Raw genomic sequence first — 18,169 nt, forward strand, 5'->3', positions numbered from 1 at the left:
GCAGCGTAGAGGTCCACTGGGGTTGAAGACTAAGAATATATAGTAGTACTAATCTCAAAAGCAACTTAGTGATTTTCCTCTATTGGTGCAATGGCCTGGATATCATTTCAGTGAAGGCAGATGTTTAGATTGATCCAAAGTTGGAAGGTTGGCAGATGGGTACAGCTGGTAAAGATAATGTGACAATGGAGTGGGTAGAGGATATTACCAAGCGAGTGCTTGAATTGAAGGACCATGGAGACCAAGCTGATTAGGGAAAGAGGTAATGAAAGGAAGGTCTTATAGATCAGGAGAGTTTAGCAGGATCAAGGGACAGAAGATCTCAGTGAGAAAGAATAGGTATGTTAGAATAACTGGGTGAAAGAATTGGAAATTTGGGAAACTGTGGCCATAGAGTGAGGTGTCTAAATAGTTCATTTTGGAAGTGACGAAGTTTCTTTGTATTGGCATGGGAGTCCCGATAAAGAAGTAGAGGAGAAAGTTACTGAGAAGTTTTGAGTTTCATTAGATGTTTCAGCCAGACATTGAAGTCACTGAGGATGATAAGACTTGGGGAAGAAAGAAAACACTGAGCAGTGAACTAAAGTTATCAATGAGTTGGGTAATCAACAAGTTTGGTAGATGCCCATAATGAGGAGTAGAGAATAGTTTACCTGGGTGGCTTGAACCTCAAAGGAACAGATCTTTTTGCACAGGAATGGAGTTGGAAAGATCTGAAAGGAGCATTGAGGAAGACAAGGAGGCAGTCTCACATCCTTTGAAGTACTTGGAGTGTGCAAGAATAACTTCCTACCTCACTGTTAAGAAGGCTACAGGAAAAGTAGTATCTTTAACCACATTTCAGTAAATGCAAAGCAGTAGTGGGTAGTCAATGAATGAGTTGATATAGTTTCTTATACTTCCTTTACTAAAGTTCTTAACAGATGGATATACATTTATTTATTTTTTAATAAACAAATTTTCAAAATTACAGGTATAAGAGTTCTCAGAAGTCAACAGATTGGTCTGAAGTAAAGAAGCCAATTTACTTAAGTAAATTAGGTAATAACTTTGCAGAATGGTCAGCATCTTGGGCAGGTTATCTTATAACAAAGGTAAGAGAACTGTGCTCAGAATTTGTTAACAGAAATTCTAAAGGAAATGAGAACATCTGTCAGAATGCATAGCCCACACAGTAGGCATTGAAATATTTCCCTGATAGTGATAGAAATTTTTGTAGAAAATGTTTACTAATAGAGAGTAACAATTTCTGTTACTAGTAACAGTTTCTGAGTAAGAAGATAATTGTTTTGTCAAGCAAATAACTATGATTTTAATGTGTTTGTAAAATGTCTATTACATTATATCTGTTCATTTTACATTGTAAAATAATACTGTTTAAAAGGATGTAAATACTTTATCAGAGTTTTTTACATAATAAAATGATTTTTTATGTAATAAAAAGATATCCTTAAGTGGCTGCATCTAAAAGAGGATATGTTATCTGAACTTCCTCCAAAAGAAATATAAAGATTTTTAAAAAATGAAACTTTGTGGAAAAATAGAAGTATATTTCTGATGTTTTCCTTATATGAAATTTTTACATGCCTGACAGATAAAAGGTACTCCGTGTTCCAAGAAAATGTTTAAGGAGTATTTAAAATTCACAACTTTTGTTTTTAATTACTTCTGTTAATTATTGTTTAAAATATTATTATAATAATTTGTATCTTATAATTTCAAGAAAGTTTCTTGTTTTTATAAACAGACCGAAAATATAATATGTGAAATGTAGAATATTGTTAAATTAATTACTTCCAGCTCTGGAGTATTTCGTTTTTTTTTTTTTTTTTTTTTTTTAAGTGAAGCATTTATATTTGAAGAAGGAAAAGCCTTTAAGTTTTCGTAAGAGAACAGTAATGTTGGTAAATTGGTTAGATCATACCAATGAAATTGGACTCTAACCCCAAGTAATTTAATGTTTTCTTTTCTTTTTTTTCTAGAGTTAATCACTGTTTATTACTTATTAAAAATGTGAATCTTATACTTAATGTGCTGGCCCAGGGCATACTTTTTGGTTAATTTACTTGTCTGTGTGCTCAGGGAATTAATGTGCTAAATTTAATATTAGCTAAGTAAAATATGGTAATTAGGGAAGTTAATCTATAACAAAATATGATGCATTTAAAAATGAACTGTAAAAGGGGAAGACTGTTTATGCTGAGGTATTTGGCAGCTCAGGTAGCTACATTACCTATAGGGGTCTCAGCAGTTCAGGCTCTGGGGGATATTTAGTGACCAGAGAGGTGGTGATCTGAAATCTTCCCTGCTGGAGTACACATGCCTCTCTCCATGAGAGAATACCCACCCACTTTGATACCCTGCAGTGATAAATTATCTCACATGTTGTTTTTTGGCATTAATCAACAGAATAAAATGTATAAAACTACTTATTCTCCCTAAACTATTTGAGTTTACAGGTTCGGCATGATCTTGCTAGTAAAATCTTCACCTGCTGTAGCATTATGATGAAGCATGATTTCAAGGTGACCATCTATCTTCTTCCACATATTCTAGTGTATGTGTTGTTGGGTTGTAATCAAGAAGATCAGCAGGAGGTGAGAGATCATTTTATTTGGTTTCTGTTTGTCCAAATATTTGTCCAATGTAATTAGAATTGGAAAGGCTACCTATTAATAGGGAGTGTAGATCAGTGTATATGCTATGTATGTACATGTCTAAGTGCTTACAAAATCCTTTTTAACCGTTTGTTTATCAAAAAATTATACCATGCTTAGTGTAGAAAATTAGAAAGTATGTATTGTATATGCCCAAATATACATAGACCTTTTGAGAAGGATACATGAGAAACTGTTGATAGTGGTTTTTCCTGGGGAGTGGTACAGTGAATTAGTGTAGGGGAAGGAGAATATGTTATTTTTTGTTTTATAATATTTTGTAAGTTTAATTTTTTTAGCTACATACATATAACACTTTTGGTTTTTTTAAAAAAATTATTTTTACTAGCATAAGTAGCCTATTACTATGTTCTTAATGTAAAAATTTAAATTATACAAATAAATCGAAGTGTATCCTGTGACTACCATTCCTGATCCCACTTCCTCAGAGGTCATTGCTGTTATTAATTTGATGCGTGTTTTTCCAGACCTTTTTTTTTTAATGCAGTGGTTCTTTTGTTCTTTACTTATTTTTTTTTATTTTTTTTTTTTATTTTTGTGAGGGAGATCAGCCCTGAGCTAACATCCATGCTAATCCTCCTCTTTTTTTTTTTGCTGAGGAAGACCGGCTCTGAGCTAACATCTATTGCCAATCCTCCTCCTTTTTTTTTTCCCCCCAAAGCCCCAGTAGATAGTTGTATGTCATAGTTGCACATCCTTCTAGTTGCTGTATGTGGGACACGGCCTCAGCATGGCCGGACAAGCCATGTGTTGGTGCGTGCTCGGGATCCGAACCCCGGGCCGCCAATAGCGGAGCGCGCGCACTTAACTGCTAAGCCACAGGACCAGCCGGGTTCTTTTGCTCTTTATGATGGTATCCTGTTTTAGGTATTGTTCTGCAACTTGCTTATTTTCTTTCTTTTATTAACTATATGTTTAGCCATCCTTCTTTTTAAATTAATGCCGTATAATATAATCGTTTCATTTTATAGTTGTACCATAGTTTCACTATTGCCATAATAATGATTATTTCCAGTCTTTTGCTTTTATAAACAATGCTGTGTTGAACGTCATGGCAGTTCTTATTTGTGAAAGTGTTTGTGTGTGTGTGTCTAGGGTGGATTCCAAAAAGTAGAACTGTTGGGTTATATGATATGTACATTTAAAATTTTATTAGGGTCTGCAAAATTGTCTATACTGATTTATAGTCCAACCAGCAGTTCATAAGTGTATCCATTTCCTATATACTTGCCAATACTTGATGTTTTCAAACATTTAATTTTTAGGTAACATGATGGTTAAAAAAAGGACATTTTATTGTTCTAATTTGAATTTTCATTATTACCAGTAGTTACATTCATTGGCCATTTGGATTACTTTTCTATAAATTGTCTGTTCATATCTTTACTTATTTGGGGGATGTGTGTTTGTCTGTGTCTTTTTTAATTAATTGGTGGGAGTTCTGTATATAATCTGTATACCAATTTGTGCCAGTCATATCTTGCAAAAATCTTTCCCAATTAGTGGTTTTCTTTTTAACCTTTGTTTATGCCTTTTGCCATGCAGAAATTTTAAATGTACATGCCAAATCTATAAATCTTTTATAACTTGAATTTTAAGCCTTTTATGTGATGCCTTCTCTTATCCAGTGTCATGAACATATTTTTCTACATTTTCTTTTTTTTAAAGATTTTATTTATTTATTTTTTTCCCCCCAAAGCCCCAGTAGATAGTTGTATGTCATAGCTGCACATCCTTCTAGTTGCTGTATGTGGGACTCGGCCTCAGCATGGCCGGAGAAGCGGTGAGTCGGTGCACGCCCGGGATCCAAACCCGGGCCACCAGCAGCGGAGCGCACGCACTTAACCGCCAAGCCACGGAGCCGGCCCTACATTTTCTTTTAATCCTTTTGATTTTACTTTTAGTCCTTCAGTTACTCTAAAATTGATTTTTCTGGATAGTGTGAGATATTGCCTTAAATTGTTTTTACTACTAGTTAACAAATAGTTTTATTATCATTTATTGAATAATCCAGAAGAATTTTTTAAGATTTATTTTTGTATTTACTTTTGATTCTTTTACAGTAGCTTTTCTTGTGCTCGCTTCGGCAGCACATATACAGTAGCTTTTCTTTTTAGGATAACATTTTATTGGCTTAATTATAGATAAGAAGGATAATTTTTTATTAATCCATAGTGGGATTTTTTTCTTTTGAAACTTGTTGCCTTAGAATCGTTAGTCTTATATGTCAGATAATAGTAAAATGATATTATATAGACATATTATTAACCATAAAATGAATTCTTCTTAGGTTTATGCAGAAATTATGGCAGTTCTAAAGCATGATGATCAGCATATCATAAGTACCCAAGACAGTGCATCTGATCTGTGTCAACTCAGTACACAGACTGTGTTCTCCATGCTTGACCATCTCACACAATGGGCAAGGCACAAATTTCAGGCACTGAATGCTGAGAAATTTCCACAAAGCAAATCAAACAGAGATAAGGTAGACTCAGTGGGTGAGTCATAACTTCTGTTTATTTTCTTCTCTTAGTTATTAACCATTTAGCTCTTTCCTATATCAATTCTATAATTTAAGCATTAGCTTTTAAAAGACCTGTGTTTTCTTGCATATCTTTTTTTTCCCTTAAGGTGGCCTTTTCATTGAGAAAAAGCAGTGAATATATAGGTAGAAAACCTCTCTTTAAATTCTTACTCTCACTTCCTTAGGGAAGACACATACCTAATTTCTCTTGTATAAAATAGAGTTAATACTATCTCCCTTAGAAGATTGAGGATTAAATGAGATAATGAATTTATAAATTGTATATTGTGCTACACCCTGCTATACCTAGTATTGTGTAGTTTTTTTCCTGTGATATTAGAACTCCCGCTAAGGTGACTTAAAGGGGAACTCATTAGAGTTAAAAAATGATACCTGCCCCTATGATATAAGCATTTGCTGAGAAGAATTATATTATTAAGATAGCAATGGATACTCTTAATGTCTTTGAACCTTTGTTTTTTTCATTCTTGCAGCAAGTGGTAAAGTATATAATCTGTCTGCTTCTATATACCTCAGCCATTTTAATGGACATCACATATTTTTCCCCCTAGCCTTTGAGGCTAATTGAAAAAATTGACTAACAATCCTTAAAGAGGCCTTCACTTACACAGCTCTCAATTTGTGAGCCTCTCTTCTCTTGTTGTTCCTGTACCTCTGAAAGCACATACATTCCAGTTGTTAAGCACCATAGTTCGTTATTTTTCTGAAGTTTTTTGGACTTGCAAATAATTATGTTTGGGGGAATATTTTTCTCTGGAATATGGCTAATTATTAATATATTTTCCATTAATTTAACAATTAAATGTTCCTATTTCTGCATGTGAAAATGATACTATAAAACCAAACAAACTCTGTTATCACCATTTCTACTAACATTGCAATGAAAAGTCCAGCTTTTAAGAATGCATTTGTAATGGTTCAACAGTACAATACCTGTAACATTTCTCATAATTTGAAATGATCTACAAATTTTGATGAAAGTAAGGGACTTATTTTAAATATAATTTCTTTTAAATTTACTATCTTGAATATTTAAATTTTGGAGAAATTTATTTATGTTTCATATTTTCTATGTGCTGTTGTGAATCATTATTAAAATTTGTAAGTTTTTTTTATCGTGGTGATTCATTTCATCATGTTTATAAATATCAAATCACTATATGTACACCTGAAACTAATATGGTATTGTATGTCACTTATACTTCAATAAAATTAATAAGTTTTAAATAAGAATTCATAAACTAGACTGTCCTCATTTAGAAGTTTCTAATTTATGTCTTTCTTTGGCCCTTGAAAAAAATTACACTTTTAAAAGTAATTTTAAATTTGTGATTTTACTTCAAAGGCACTTTTACTTTCAATTTTTGTTGTTATAGTTCATATTGTATATATGGCAACGCAGAAAAAAATAGATTGTTACAAAGAATTCTAAACTGTAAAATTAAAAAGAAGGCTCTTTTCATAATTCTGCTTTTTCCCTACCAATGGCTCCACTCTATCAGTGTTTTTATAGTTATTGACTCATCTTTGTATTTTTTGTTTCATCTTTATATCTTTTCAACATTTGAAATAAATTTAAATCCTGACAACAACATTGTAAGGAAGGCAAGACAGATACTAATATTTCCCTTTTATAGATGAGGAAACAGAAGCCCAAATAATTAAATGACTATCCAAGGTAAGGTTAAGTAATAATGGTGAAATTGGAGCAAGAATAATCTGAACAATCATTTTGTTGATAGTTACATTCTAAGTATAATACCCTAATACATTTAGATTAATTTATTTAGTGAAATAAATTGAATTTAAAATAAAATGAAATTTAAATTGCCACTTTTTAAATTTCATCTTATAAGTCTTTAATTACTCAATTATCTTTTTATAATCTAGTATCGACTGTGAATTATGAAGACTATCAGAGTGTAACTCGTTTTCTAGACCTCATACCTCAAGATACTCTGGCAGTAGCTTCCTTTCGCTCCAAAGCATACACACGAGCTGTAATGCACTTTGAATCATTTATTACAGAAAAGAAGCAAAATATTCAAGAGCATCTTGGATTTTTACAGGTTTGAAGTTAATATAGTGAACCTAATAATAGTGGTTAATATTGCCAGTCTTTTATGTATGTAGTGTTCATTTTATTGAGGGTTTTAGATGCTGTGCTAGACGATAGATAATTTGTTAAGCACTTGGAAGCTTACAGATTAGTGGGGAGAGATAAACACCAATTTGGTGTAATATCTTAAGTAGAGTGACATAGATATGCCTTGAGGAAGGACACTTAACTCATCTTTGTGGGGGTAGGGTGAGAGGGGGGAGTAGGTGAGCAAGGGGTCAATAAGGGTTTCTTGGAGATGATGTCTGAGCTGGGTCTTGAAGAATGATAGACAGGTGAAAGAAAGAGGCAAGACATTCCAAGAAGAGGCATCCCTAATGGAGTTGAGAAAGAGTGTGGTATATGCTAAAAAGTAAAGTGTTATTTTTGGAATGGCAGAGAAAAGATAGAGATTTGGGCAGAGGCAAGATTCTTAGAAGATTTGAACCAGGGAAGTGCTATGGTCAGAATGGCATTTTCAGCTAAATACCTACGGTAGTCATGGAGGAAAGGTTTGAAAAGTCTGTGATTCAAGGCAAGTAGCCCATTACTATTCTCGTGGGAAACATGGGCTTAAATTTGGGGGTGGGTGAGTAAAAGAATGCACTGGTTATAACAGACATCAGCCATGACAATGGTGGTAAAATAATGGTTTAGGTGATAATATTATGACTGTGTAGGGTAGAAAAGAAGGTAAGGGCAGGTGGGGTTGATATGATGGAAATAAATAAGAGGTCAAAATTGTTGGACTTTTTTCAGGTCGAAAAGCAAAGTGTGGTGAGAGAACTGGAAAATTAGTAGCTTGTAGTCTTCGGATGAATATTAGCCCTCGCCTGTCTTTGTTTTCCTCCTTGTCTAACTTCCGAGTCTCTTGTTCATTGTTAAAATCATCCCCTCACAAAGACGTTCAACTCTGTTGTCTTTCTTCCAGCGTGTTGTACTCACTTTGTAGAACTCCAGCCCTGGATAAACTCACCCATCTGCCTTTACAGTGTCTGCATGTAAGCAGCTGAATATTGCTGGAGAAAAATCACAAAATGAGTTTTTAACTGATTTTAAGTTCATAATCTCAAACATCAGCAGGATTCTTTAACACTACTTTCAATCCTTCTGTGTTTCTCTAGGAAGCCTACTTTCCCACTCTTGAAGATAACGATTTCTTACCTTCTCTTCATTTCTCTGCTTCCACCTCACTTCTCTCGACTGATGATCTTGCTTCATCGTTCATTAGGAAAATAGAAGCCAAATGTCTACCAAATCTGAAAATACACTGGCTTCGGCACCATACTCTTTTTCTTCTCTTCTCTTGTTACTAAGGAAGAATCTCTTCCTGTGAAAATTCAGTCTTTCTACCTGTGTTCTCAATTTCAAGGATTCACTTTTTCAAATATTCCTGCTTTATCTATATCATTAATTTCTCTTTCTCAACCAGAGTATATAGTCATGCTCCTGGTATCTCTATCTTAATTTTTTATAATTCCCTTGATCTTACGTTCTCCTTCAGATATTTCCTATCTCTGTTTCCCTTCACAGCCAGTTTTTAAAAGAATTGTCTATCTTCCCTATATTCACTTCTTTACTTCCCATTCACTCTTTACCCATTCCAACAAGACTTCTTCCTCCATTCCACTGACACTACTCTTGCTAAGGAAATCAGTGGCATCTGTATTACCAAATCCAATCAATGTTTCCCAGTCCTCATTTTTTGAAACTCACAGAATCATTTGACCACTCATTTCTTATTAAGACATTGTTTTTCTCCCACGGCTTCCGGGTACCGTAGTTTCCAGGTTTCTTCAAACTAGTCTGGTTTCTCCTCTTAGTTTCATTTGTTAGTTCTTCCCTCTCTTTAAATCTAGAATAGAACTACTTTAGTCTCCTTCCCTAGCCCTCTTTTCTTCTCTCTCTCTCTTCATTTTCTAAATTATGCCATTTTTTCCCCCTGCCATCTTTGTGCTAATTGCTCCTAAATTTTTATCTTCAGCCTGAATATCTCCTTTGAACCCGTATGTGATATCTTAGCTTTCTTGAAAGGTATCTCAATACCAATATATTAAAATGCTTGTTTAATTTTTTTTTAAGTTTTAAAATGCAATAAAACACTTATAAACTATACTTAACAGAATTTATTATAAATCGGGTTTAAAGAGAATTCATGTCCTTGAGGTTCTTTACAACTCTCGATATCAATAAGAGTTACTAATGTAGGTTTGTATTTAAGTGGAATAAGCATGTTGAGGTAATAGAATGGCTGGAAATAAATTTGTAATTTTACTGTGAGTCTGCCTTGAAACAAATATTTATTGTTGCTTTGAGAAAAAATTTGCATATGTTCTTTTCATAAACTGGTGGTTCCATAGTTTTATTTCCGGTTGTGTTTTTTTCCCTCATTTGATTATTTTTAAATGGTTGAACAAAGAAATTGTATGCTGCTATGCATGAACCAGATGGAGTGGCTGGAGTAAGCGCAATTCGAAAGGCAGAACCATCTCTAAAAGAACAGATCCTTGAACATGAAAGCATTGGCTTACTGAGGGATGCCACTGCTTGTTATGACAGGGCTATTCAGCTGGAACCAGATCAGGTAAGATAATAAATGAAAGGCAACATAATGAAAAGAGCCCTGGACTAGGAACTCTGTAAATCTTAGTTTTAGTACTGTATCTACCAGTGTCCCAGTGTGTTTGGAAAATATTTAACCATCTCTGAGCTTCAGTTTCCTGACTGATAAAATTAGAGACTTGTGCTAGATGATCTCAAAGATCCCTTCAAATGCCAAATTTCTGTGACCTTAAAAATCCCCCAAAAGAGTGGGATTTATTGTGGAGTATGTTTATATTAAACTATGTGTTCAATTACTCTAAAATGTATATAATTTTAGTTTACTTTTAAAAGTATAAGTATGCATCAATTTTTAATAATAATAGTGATTCTCTACAGTCTAAGAAACTTTTTCAGATTCCCCATGCCCCGTACCACCATCTGTGAATCTCTGATATTGTCCCGTAGAATCACTGCGATACAATTAACTAGTGGGAGTCTGTTACCTATCTCATGTTTATTATGACAGGAAAGGAATTAGGATCATTGATTTATTTTTTTTATTTTTAATTTTTATTTATTTATTTTTCCCACAAAGCCCCAGTAGATAGTTGTATGTCATAGCTGCACATCCTTCTAGTTGCTGTGTGTGGGACGCGGCCTCAGCATGGCCAGAGAAGCGGTGCGTCGGTGCGCGCCCGGGATCCAAACCCGGGCCACCAGTAGCGGACCGCACACACTTAACCGCTAAGCCACGGGGCTGGCCCAGGATCATTGATTTATAATTTTGGCTTAGTTCTCTCTAATCTTGGGGTATTGCTTTTTGTCGTGTTCATTTTCTCAGAAGCTTAGTGTACAGGACCTTTAATTTTCATAATCTTGTTTTTAATTTTAAAGAATATTGCACAATCCTATTTAACTTTTCAGTTATTAAACCCCAAAAAATATATCAATAATATTGTGACCTTTGAGTTTTAACTTCTATGTGAAAAATAACATGACAAATAATCTTTAAATAAAATATTAAAGAGTACTCGCTACTTTTATATTTAATTGGCACCTAAAATTAGACCAAACCCAGAAAAAATAATAAATTCAATCGGAGATTTTTTAGATTGTCTTCATTTTTTTTTTTAATATTCAAATGCGTTTAGGACCTTGGTAGGGAGCTCTGCCATATAGCCAAACAAGTCAGTTGCTAAACTAAGAAGGGTAGGATCAATGAGGTAAATCGTATTTTTTAATGAATATCAGCTAAACTGTTTTTGGTTCCCAAGATGTATTTGAAGTGACAGTTGCTATTTTAAATATTTTTAAATTTCTAGATCATTCATTACCATGGTGTAGTGAAGTCCATGCTAGGTCTTGGTCAGCTGTCCACCGTAATCACTCAGGTGAATGGAGTGCATGCTAACAGGTAATATTTTTTAAAAGAATGATTTTGTTTTTTGTATCTGAGTGGGGAATTTTTAGTTATTGAATTGGGTTGATGTAATATTTACTATAGTAATGATATCTTTTTTATGTTTTCATGCATTGGAGATAAGCACCCAAAAATATTTTTTCCTATTTTCTCATAAATTGATCTAGCACTTTTAACAGCTTATCTTCTATCCAAAAAGTCATCCTTGAATTAGATTTGCTTTAAGACAGGAACCTTCCAGAGCTTACCTACTACTGTTGAGGCTCATATGGGCACTTTCAAAGGGTATCTAAGCTCTGCTTACGGTATCAGCACCAGTTATTTTCTGTGTTGGGGAGGGGGAAACTTTGTGACTGAATTATGGAATACCACTCTAGACTGTGTGAGGTAATTTTCCCCTAAAGGATTGATAAAAATGAAAGCAGCTTTCCTTTCCTAAAGAAAATGAGTTTGTTATAGCAAACCAAATGATACCAAAAAATAGTGCTGATGTGTGGCAAAGATTAAGGCCGCACAGTTCTTCTAATTTGGAGAATAATTGTGGTGGGTGGTTCTGCTCTTGGAGCTGCCTTACTTGGAAAGCTGAAAGCTTTATTCTTTAGTATGTTTACCAGACCCCTGCTGACTTCTGGGCAGTGAGATCTGGTCAATACAATGGGCTCTTAGTTAACCAAAGAGTGCACAGGCCACTGTTTTTAGTTAGATCACTCTGAAAGCAGCTCTTCTAAGTACAGTTTCTATAAATTCCAAACTGTCATTTATAAAGACCACCTTCCTACAATGTTTGAGAGCAGAGAAGCTCACTGTTGGTTAGATGGTTTCACAATAGTGAAATTTATGAAATGATGGAGGAAACTCTGCAGAAGCAGGGAAAAAATTGTTATGTTTTAGATATTTTCCCAGGATTAGTTGAGAGACCTTATGAATAAAGGGATTGCAGGAATTTGGGACCGTCTGTCATGGCTAAGCCGAGGTGTCAAGCAGTGATGCACACTGGCAAGTTAGACTCCTCTTGTCTTCTCTTTGGATCTGGGGTAAATAGAGCCTCCCGATCATTGGGCTGTGAAAAGGCAAGTGTCAGTATTCAGTGAAGGATGCTGTATCATATTGAAGCAAATGGTCATTGAGGGGATATGTTTTCATTGGGTAGAATATTTGCATTTAAACAAATATTTCTCCAAAATTATTGACTGCTTGACCTATACAATCATTCTTCTTAATGTGCCCATTTATTGGGATAAGTTCTGATCCTCATTCCCATTTGGTACTTCTTAGTATAATGCTTGGTTTGACACACTCTCTCTGGATAGCAAATCCTTCTAATTCTACTCAGATTTTTATCCTAAAATTTTGGTATTTTGGCATCTGGTGATAAACTTGTAAAGTTATTCAAAGTTGGACTTTTGAAAATTATATTTCTATTGTATTTCTTTTAGCCTTGTTCTAAATTGTTTTTGGTGGTATTCATATTTAGAAATTAGAGAGTATTCAATATTTATGCTACTAATTTAGATTTATTTTTAAATAAAAATTAATGGACTCATTTCTTACGTTTTCACTATATGTTTTTACTACAGAAAGAGCAAGGAAGGCTTTTAAGGGCATTGATTCCAGTCTCTCTGAATCTGTTACCTTATTTATAATGTAGGGATATGTGTGCCTTTTAGTCTTATTGGATAATCAAATGGAAAAATGTACCTAGCCCAGGGTCTAGCATATAGCAGGTATTCAAATGGTATGATTAATAAAGAAGAAAAACGGGCAAAGTCTAGCTTCTTTTATGCAGTCATGATCCAGAATATCACTAGCCATCTTAGTGTCACATAAGTAGAATGCTTAGAAAAAATAATTACTTATATCATACTGGCTTTACAAACCCAAATTTTAAAGTAACTGAAAATAGTTTAAGAATAGGTATATATTTTAGGTAGCTAATTTTGTATCCTTTGTTATACCACTGACACATCATTTGTAACTTTCTTATGCCATTATTGTTGAGGGCTATGTGCACCCCTCAACTGCCCCTGACCCACTGCGCCAGCTCCTGTATTTTTGTCTTAAATTTAATTTGAAATCTCAAGTTATTAGAATTGCATACCTCTGAATGAATATACGTTTTGTTGGCTTTTTTTCCTTCCTTTCCCTTTGTTCAAGTTAAGCATACAGCTAATCTTACAACTGCACTTTGTAATTATCCAGGCATTAATTCTGCTTTAATATATGGCACAATTTAATTCATCGAGAAATGGCATTTTTTGTTGTTGTTGCTGGGAAAGATTGCCCTCAGCTAACATCTGTTGCCAATCTTCCTCTCTTTTTTTTCCCTTCCCAAAGCCCCAGTACGTAGTTGTATGTTCTAGTTGTAAGTCCTTCTAGTTCTTCTGTGTGAGCAGCCACCACAGCATGGCTACTGATAGATGAGTGGTGTTCCGTGCTCAGGAATCAAACCCAGGCTGCCAAAGAGGAGCGTGCCGAACTTTAACCGCTAGGCCATCAGGGCTGGCCTGAGAAATGGCATTTTTAAATGGCTCTATCAGAAGTAATTATTGAAAAAATGTTTTTGGAATGAAAAGATTAAAATTTTGGGGGTTCTTTTGTATCTAAGGACAAAATACAGACAGTCCTCGACTTATGATGGTTTGACTTAGAATTTTTCAACTTTACGATGGTGCAAAAGCAATACACATTCAGTAGGAACTGTACTTTGAATTTTGAATTTTGATCTTTTCCCAGGCTAGCAATATGTTGTATGATACTCTCTTGTGATGCTGGGCAGCGGCAACCCCCGAAGCTGCCAGTCATCCACATGATCATGAGGGTAAATAACCGATAGACTTACTACCATTCTGTTTTTCACTTTCAGTATAGTATTCAATAAATTACATAAGATATTCAACACTTTATTATAAAATAGGCTTTGTGTGAAATGATTCTGCCCAACTGTAGGCTAATGTAAGTGTTCTGAGCACGTTTAAGTAGGCTAGGCTGAGCTATGGTGTTTGGTAGGTTAGGTGTATTAAATGCATTTTTGACATGATATTTTCAGCTTACAATGGGTTTACTGGGATGTAACCCCATCTTAAGTCTAAGAAGATCTGTACAATACAATACAATACACGTAAAATAAATAGATCAATTAATAAGCATGATAGAGTATCTAAACGAGTGGAAACAATCTTTAAATGCCATGTTAAATTGAAATAAATAAAAGTTTAGTTGATATGAGTTTCTTTTAATAGGTCTGAATGGACAGATGAATTAAACACATATAGAGTGGAAGCAGCTTGGAAATTGTCACAGTGGGATTTGGTGGAAAACTATTTGGCATCAGGTATTTGGCACAAAAATTCAGACTTAAGTAGCTAAGCAACATTCATAATTAATCTCTCAGTCTGTTTTATGATTGCCTTGTTTAGTTGTTCAAAGTAGAATGAAACTATCTGTTCAGTATTTCTGATGACCATTTTACCAAATGAAATAAAGCTTGTTCTTTGACCCAGCTACCATGGCATTCCTTGACTCTTCATTTGTTTTTCAGATGGGAAATCTACAACATGGAGTGTCAGACTGGGACAGCTATTATTATCAGCCAAAAAAAGAGATATCACAGCTTTTTATGACACACTGAAACTAGTGAGAGCAGAACAAATTGTACCTCTTTCAGCTGCAAGCTTTGAAAGAGGCTCTTACCAACGTGGATATGAATATATTGTGAGGTATTTTGAGGTTTCCATTTATATATTCCTGGTCTATAAGTGTCATCTGACAGGCTTGGGATTTTTTGATTAGTAAATAACTAATAGTATGTTCGGTGTCATGCATAGCTACTCAAAATGGCTCTTTCATTCTTTTACCTCACCATCAGCCTATAGTTTTTTAAAAATGTTCTGACATACATCCTTTTAATTGGAAAGGCAATTATGAGACTTCTAAAAAAATAACAAAAATATCATATGTTTGTCCTGTTGTTGTGTCATAGTTTATTTTCTACACAACTAACCTAAATAATCTGGACATCTACTGTTCCTGGCACTTTGGTGCTCAGTACTTGTTAGTTCCCTTTCCTTCTTCTCGTTTAGAAATGCATTTGACATTTTGCTCCCCTCTCCCACCCCAAAAATGTAGGCATTACCATTATTAGAAAGGAATATTAACTTTTAGAGGTAAGGAAGAAAATAATGGGAAACATTAGGTCTGTTAATTCACCTGAAGAGAATGATAAAACAAATGTTGTAATTGAACTATAATAAATTAAAAAGATAAGTAGGCAATTTTTTTTTAAGTTAGAAGAATTTACTATATTTTTTATCAGCCCCTTTGATGAAACCAGAGATTGGACCACTGAGATTAATTCTGTTCTGTAGCTACTCAACTGCATCCTTGAACACTGAATCATAGATGCTGACGATTGTATATGGGGAACAAGCTAGTGTGAATGTATCATAAGTGTTTCCATCACTCTTAGGAAAAAGACACAACTAAACTTGCAGTCATGTCACAGTTTTTTACTGGCATCTACTATGCCTGGCCCTCTTACAGTAGCACCAGCAATATATGCAAATATTTATGTTGATTTATAATGAATCTACATTTTCTTTTATCTTCATATAGGTGATAAAGTTTGGTTTTCATACTGTTCAATTTGGTTTTTTATACCCTTCTCCAATTTAGTTATTAGGAATTTGGGGATCATAGCAAAGCACTAAATATTTAAATCAACATAAATTGGAATTTTTTTTATATCCAATTTGAAAAGATATAAATGTTACTGTGTATATACCAAGAATATATATTGGTTAAAGTTCTTCCAAGGAAAACTGCACATTTCAGATTCTTCATTGCTAAAAGTACATGCTTTATATATACGATTAATAAGGCTGATTATAACATTTTAACATAGGTTCTATCTGCCTTCAGATTGCACATGTTGTGTGAGTTGGAACATAGCATCAAACCACTTTTTCACCAGTCTCCAGGTGACAGTTCTCAAGAAGATTCTCTAAACTGGGTAGCTCGACTAGAAATGACTCAGAATTCCTACAGAGCCAAGGAGCCCATTCTGGCTCTCCGGAGAGCTTTGTTAAGCCTCAACAAAAGGTTTTTCACACTTTCTTTTTCATGTCAGTTGTCGTGAATTTAGTATTATATTTGCATATCATTTAGGAGTATTTATTTTTCCTAATTTTCCCTCTGAATCTGTATTTTTCTGTTTTTAATTGTCAAGGCTACATTATATAGCTGAAATGAATCTAGAACTTAAGAATTACTTTCATATGCTGTATATCTTTTTTTAATGTTAAAAACATGTCTAGGGGAGGTACAGATATAAGTCAATAATAAAGTCTTCATAGACTTATAATCGATAAAAATAGAGCACTCTAAGAAAATTAAAGTTAGTTTTTTAACAAATTAATATTCTTTGATTCATTTGAAATGGTATGATGAGAAGGTTCCATGTTGGGAAGAGATATTTTAATTAAGTTGTTGAATATACTTAAAAATGCTCTTTCCTCCCTGTTTTGTCACATTTCTTTAGACCAGATTACAATGAAATGGTTGGAGAATGCTGGCTACAGAGTGCCAGAGTAGCTAGAAAGGCTGGTCACCACCAGACAGCCTACAATGCTCTCCTTAACGCTGGAGAATCACGACTTGCTGAACTGTATGTGGAAAGGGCAAAGTGGCTGTGGTCCAAGGTACTGGCCAAGGGAATGTCATCATATATACATTCTGTTATGGATTATGTACTTCCTACAAAGGCCTGACTGAGATTCAATCCCTAATCTAAATTCAGAACCTTCTTTTTCTGTCATCTTTCTTCATCATTTATCTACCATAATCTGGAAAAAACTTACCTCTATCCTGAAGTCCACAAATATTTTTCCATTTCAAGACCGAAAGTGCAGTTCTTTATTTTCATCTGTCCTTCATTTTTTCTTTTTGAGTGAAGTGACCAATTTTTACTTTTGTTTTTGCCTTCTATGTGTATATAGGGTACATGTAGTAAGCACTCAAAAATATTTGTTAAATATTGTAAAGTATGTCTTTACTCATGTACTTGGCAGATAATTAGGTTTGTGTGGACTTCCCAGTATTACTGTCAAGATTCACTTCTAATCTGGCCTGTCAGGAAGGGCTTAGCTTCAGAACAAAAGTCCCCAGAAATCCTCAAATTAAAGCTAAAGTAATGAGAAAGGGGCTTTTTAAATATCTGAACTATTTGCAAAGCTTATGCCCTAGATTTAAATGGCTATTACTTACATATCTCCTCATGCTTGCCACCAGCCTAGAATTAGTAGTAGGCATAGCATGTTCTGAAATTGACGCTCAGCAACTATAGTTGGTGCCATCTGTGATTGCACCAACTTTATGGTAGCTGAGAAATGACTGAGGAAGAGATGTTTCCTGGACGGAAGGTGAAAGTAATAATTCAGCCTGCATAAGTCAGTACCTGGTTGTTTTCTGAGCTAGTGCCAGTCTATGTATTATACTACCTTAAATTTAATATGTTAAAAATGCAATTCATCATCTAATGTTCAACACCTGTTTCTCCTCCCATACTCCCTATTTTTCTAAGGAGGACCCTATCACATTCTCTCTTCTAAGACAGAAATCTGGGTGTCATCTTGAACTTCTTCCTCTCCCTCACTTTCGACATCCAGTTGGAGACTAAATCTACCTTAGAAATATCTTTTGAATCCTCTCCCTCTTATTTATTTCTGCTGCTTTCATTGATGCCCTTAGTATTTAAAGCCTCTAACAATATTAACAACATTTTTGGGGGCCTCACCATTTCTCTGTGTACATTACTGCAGTCTGTGATCTTTCTAAAATGCACATTGAATCATGTTGCTCCCCTGATTAAAATCCTTCAAAGTATT

General features: G+C 34.4%; 1 protein-coding gene across 5 annotated transcripts in view; it reads left to right on the forward strand.

Annotated features, from left to right (window-relative positions):
- The window catches only part of ATR (ATR serine/threonine kinase), a 103,048-nt gene that overhangs the window by 53,788 nt on the left and 31,091 nt on the right, over positions 1-18,169 (forward strand). For all 5 annotated transcript variants that reach the window (XM_058551646.1, XM_058551657.1, XM_058551636.1 and 2 more), the window contains 10 exons: positions 974-1,094; positions 2,460-2,597; positions 4,969-5,179; positions 7,117-7,295; positions 9,744-9,908; positions 11,191-11,282; positions 14,528-14,619; positions 14,827-15,004; positions 16,206-16,385; positions 16,825-16,984. In XM_058551646.1, coding sequence (XP_058407629.1) covers positions 974-1,094; positions 2,460-2,597; positions 4,969-5,179; positions 7,117-7,295; positions 9,744-9,908; positions 11,191-11,282; positions 14,528-14,619; positions 14,827-15,004; positions 16,206-16,385; positions 16,825-16,984 — 1,516 coding nt within the window. The remainder of the gene's footprint in view (positions 1-973; positions 1,095-2,459; positions 2,598-4,968; positions 5,180-7,116; positions 7,296-9,743; positions 9,909-11,190; positions 11,283-14,527; positions 14,620-14,826; positions 15,005-16,205; positions 16,386-16,824; positions 16,985-18,169) is intronic.

This window comes from Diceros bicornis, chromosome 2 (genome assembly GCF_020826845.1).
Source record: "Diceros bicornis minor isolate mBicDic1 chromosome 2, mDicBic1.mat.cur, whole genome shotgun sequence".
Taxonomy (NCBI): domain Eukaryota; kingdom Metazoa; phylum Chordata; class Mammalia; order Perissodactyla; family Rhinocerotidae; genus Diceros; species Diceros bicornis.